At 46.1% G+C, this 4187-nt stretch overlaps 1 protein-coding gene across 1 annotated transcript in view; it reads left to right on the top strand.

Annotated features, from left to right (window-relative positions):
• Positions 1-238: 238 nt before the first annotated feature.
• Positions 239-4187, top strand: part of RBM45 (RNA binding motif protein 45) — a 17137-nt gene continuing 13188 nt past the window's right edge. Inside the window, exons 1-2 of the mRNA XM_023743443.1 lie at positions 239-646; positions 1718-1862. Of these exons, the coding sequence (XP_023599211.1) occupies positions 347-646; positions 1718-1862 (445 nt within the window). The 5' untranslated portion in view covers positions 239-346. The remainder of the gene's footprint in view (positions 647-1717; positions 1863-4187) is intronic.

Genomic DNA, 4187 nt, shown 5'->3' with positions numbered 1-4187 from the left:
AATCCTCTGAGGGTGGTGTAAAGCCAGAGTTGGGAAAGCCTGTGCGACAGACTAGGCTGCTCTGGCCACAGGGTACAGGGTTGCACACCTGAAGTTTGGACTTGGGCTCCACTGGATTCAAGACCAGGACTGGGTCAGGCTCCTCCGGGTCGCCAGGGGGCGCTGCAGGCCACTCGCCAGAAGCCGGCAGCCGCACAGCGGGACAGCGCCAGACTCTTACGTCTTCCGGAAGCGGGAGCGCCCGGATCCACAACCGCCAGGTGTGCGACGGCGGCGGTGGCGGGCCCGGCGGAAGCCAGGAGAGGCGAAGGCGACCGGGCCTGGCTCCCGCGCCCGGTGGGGCACCATGGACGAAGCAGGCAGCTGTGCGAGCGGCGGAGGCTTCCGCCCGGGTGTGGACAACCTGGACGAGCCGCCCAACAGCCGCATCTTCCTGGTGATCAGCAAGTACACGCCCGAGTCGGTCCTGCGGGAGCGCTTCTCCCCCTTCGGCGAGATCCAGGATATCTGGGTGGTGCGGGACAAGCACACCAAGGAGTCAAAGGGCATCGCCTTCATCAAGTTCGCACGCAGCTCGCAGGCCTGTAGGGCCATGGAGGAGATGCATGGCCGGTGCCTCGGCCCCTATGATACCAAGCCCATCAAGGTGCGTGCCGGGGTCGGGATACCCTCGGGGACGGTGTTCGGGGCTGGGGATGGGTCTCGGGCCTCCCTTCCCCCGCAGCTGGGTCGGGGTCGGGCAGTGGGAGCCTGTCTGCTGCCGGGAGCGGACTAGGCGGCACCTGGCACTCTGGGGACGAGGAGCGGGGAGGACGGCCTTGGGAAGAGGGTTTTTCAGGACCGCTCGCGCGCCTGCGTCCGGGTGCAGGGATGGGGGAGGGGGGCGGGCGGGAGGTGCGGGTCCGGCCCGGCTGCTGTGGCGCCTCCGGCCACGCCCCCCCTCACCCCCCACGCCCACGGTCCCCGATCTGAACCTCGGGATTCCTGGCCCAGCTCTGGCCCTGGCCTACTTCGAGGGCTTCTCTGACCCTCCTCTCTCAGAACAACGCCCCCCCGCCCCCCCCCCCCAGTTGACCATTATAAACACAGATGACTCTGCTTTTCCACAGTTAGGTATGGGGTTTAACAACTTGATAAGAGTGCGTTCAGCTGTGGCTCTCTGGTGTTGGGCATTTTCCCACTGCCTGACAAATGTATATAATATTTAAGTGCAGGTGATTAAAATGGCTCATATTACATATTTATCCCTTTTTGTGATTTTCAAAACCATTTTAAATAAGCCCTATCGGTGAAGGTATGAATAGCCTGTGTCCTGTTACTGCCGCTCTTCTTGGAAAGCAAACCCAAGTGAACTGCCTTAAGAAGAGCCGAATCATTGTGATGGATGGTAGTGTAGTTGTATTACGTGATGCTTTGTGTACTTAGTTCACCCTGCGGGTATTTATATTAAGTTTCTTCACTTGTCTGTAAAATTAAGGTAAATGACACATGGCAGGAAAGGTAGTTTTGAGGGTTATATGACAGGCTCTGCTTTTAGCACAGTGCCTGGTACAAGGTAAGCCCTCCTAGATCCTTGTTGTTGCGGAGATGTCATTCCTTACTTGCTGTGAATGGAGAATCTAGCAGTTGCTTTACGGTGTACCCTTCACCTGTCCTGCAGAACTAGGTAGCTTTCCACAGAATTCTGCTTTCTCAAAGTTTTTTCCATTTACTACAGCAAATGAGAAGAATATTACAAATATGGACTTACATAAATGAAACAGATATTTCCATTTCTGGAGGTCTTTTCTTTACCCCTTGTGCAAAAGAGGAGGTGCCTGGGACTGCACCAACAACAGTAGACACTCCCACCTCTCCAACCCTTTGACTTGGGTGACAACAGATCCTCAACAAAACTAATTGTAAGGCCACAGCATATTCTAGATCTGGGATTTGCAAACTTGTTTTCTAAAGGTTCAGATAGTAAATATTTAGGTCTTGTGAGCCACATACAGTCTGTCAAATACTCTATTTTCAACGGCCCTTTAAAAATATAAAACAACGCTTAGGTTCTAGGCTGTAGAAAAACAAGGCTGTAGTTTGCTGACTCCTGCATTAGATTGATCATTTTCTTTTTTTTTAAATGTATTTTATTGATTTTTTACAGAGAGGAAGGGAGAGGGATAGAGAGTCAGAAACATCGATGAGAGAGAAACATCGATCAGCTGCCTCCTGCACACCCCCTAACTGGGGATGTACCCGCAACCAAGGTACATGCCCTTGACTGGAATCGAACCTGGGACCCTTCAGTCCACAGGCTGATGCTCTATCCACTGAGCCAAACCGGTTAGGGCATAGATCAGCCGTGGGCAAACTACAGCCCGTGGGCCGGATCCGGACCGTTTGAAATGAATAAAACTAAAAAAAAAAGACGGTACCCTTTTATGTAATGATGTTTACTTTGAATTTTTATTAGTTCACACAAACACTCCATCCATGCTTTTGTTCCGGCCCTCCGGTCCAGTTTAAGAACCCATTGTGGCCCTCGAGTCAAAAAGTTTGCCCACCCCTGACATAGATTGATCATTTTCATCTTCTTCCAATTATGATCTTGGGGAAGAGGGTTTTTATACTTTTGAGTAACGTAACCACAGAGATTATAACTGAAAACATGCTCCAAATTTGAAACCCATAGATCTCCTTTCCATCATTAAATTACTATAAGACAAGTAAAATTCCCAACACTGAAATGCACCTTCCCTTTTAGCCACAGAGAAATTAAATTACTCCCAAAGATAATAAAAGTTTAAATTCTGTTTTTCACATTTTTGTTCACTCATTTTCAGCCAGAGGGTTGTTTCACTACAGTGCCCAGCTAGACAGTCTTAAGTTCATTGTTCAGCATCTGCAGCTTGAGCTGTCTTACACGGGAATGTAAATTTTTTTTTTTTTCAGTATTCCCGGTTAAATTAATTCAGCTTTAATTTTTTTCATGTACTTTGCTTTTGCAAAATTCCAAAGGATCTACCTACAAGACAAATTACAAAATTATAGCACCAGGCCTACAGCCAGTAGATGTCCAAGTAAAAGTCATTTTGTTACCAGCTACATTATCTAAAGGAAAACAGTAAACCTAGGAAATACAAGAGAAAAATAATTGGTTTTTAGCTTTGCAAAAATGTCTCTTAGAACCCATAGTTTGTGAACATAAAATCTCAGGAGTCATCCATTAGGAGATTAATGATACATGTTGTCTACTTACATACTGTCTCCTTTATCAGATATATGAAACATTCCAGTCTGCTAATATTTAGAAATTTGTGATCTGATGGCACTTCCATCTCAAGTCTTACTACCCGAGACTCCTTTTCCCTCCCTGGTATCCTCCCATATACTTAAAGGTTCCCTGTTGTCCACTAGACTAACTTTATAGAGGGCCATTTCCCCATTAGTCAGTGTTAATAATATTTCATAATATAGTGGACATACAGTGAAGATTTACTGAAATTGGAAGTAGACTTTACCTGGGGATATATATCTGGCTGTGTCTTGTAAGCAAGTTCCACACCTCTGTGACAGCTGTTTTCCAAGCAAACATAACAACCTTCTTTTTAAAAAAAATAATCCTTTATTGTTGAAAGTATTACATATGTCCCCTTCACCCCCCCCCCTTTGACCCCCTCCAGCCCGCCCTCATCCCCCATCCCCTACCCCAGGCCCTCACCTACCCATTATCTGTGTCCATGGGTCATGCACACCTTCTTTTTCAATATTCCTAAAATCTCATGGCTTTATAAGCTCTGAGTTTTTTAGTTGCTGCCTCTTACTCTATAATACCACACCAGCTGTTTCTATAATACAAAATCTATAATACAGATTTTGTCATTCTTAAATGACATAGAGCCCCCCCCTTTAAAAGAAGAAAAAACCCTCAAAAGCCTTTGTGTAGCAATTTATATTAATTTTATTACTTTTCCTCAAGTTATAAAAATAAAACTAGCCATTAAAATTTTTGTATATAACTCTATATACAAATCCACAATCCTATTTAGAGATTCTAATATTACTCTGGAATAATATAAAACAGGTGGGGAGCTTTTTTTTGGTGGGGGGGATATTTATAACATCATTCTCGGGCCATACAAAATTATCAACTTAAAAATTAGCCTGCTCTATTTGGTCAAACATTTAATTAACTTGTCCCTAAT

Source organism: Myotis lucifugus, unplaced genomic scaffold (genome assembly GCF_000147115.1).
Source record: "Myotis lucifugus unplaced genomic scaffold, Myoluc2.0 scaffold_5, whole genome shotgun sequence".
Classification (NCBI taxonomy): domain Eukaryota; kingdom Metazoa; phylum Chordata; class Mammalia; order Chiroptera; family Vespertilionidae; genus Myotis; species Myotis lucifugus.
The sequence above is the reverse complement of the archived record's forward strand: the minus strand, read 5'-3'. Positions and strand labels throughout refer to the sequence as shown.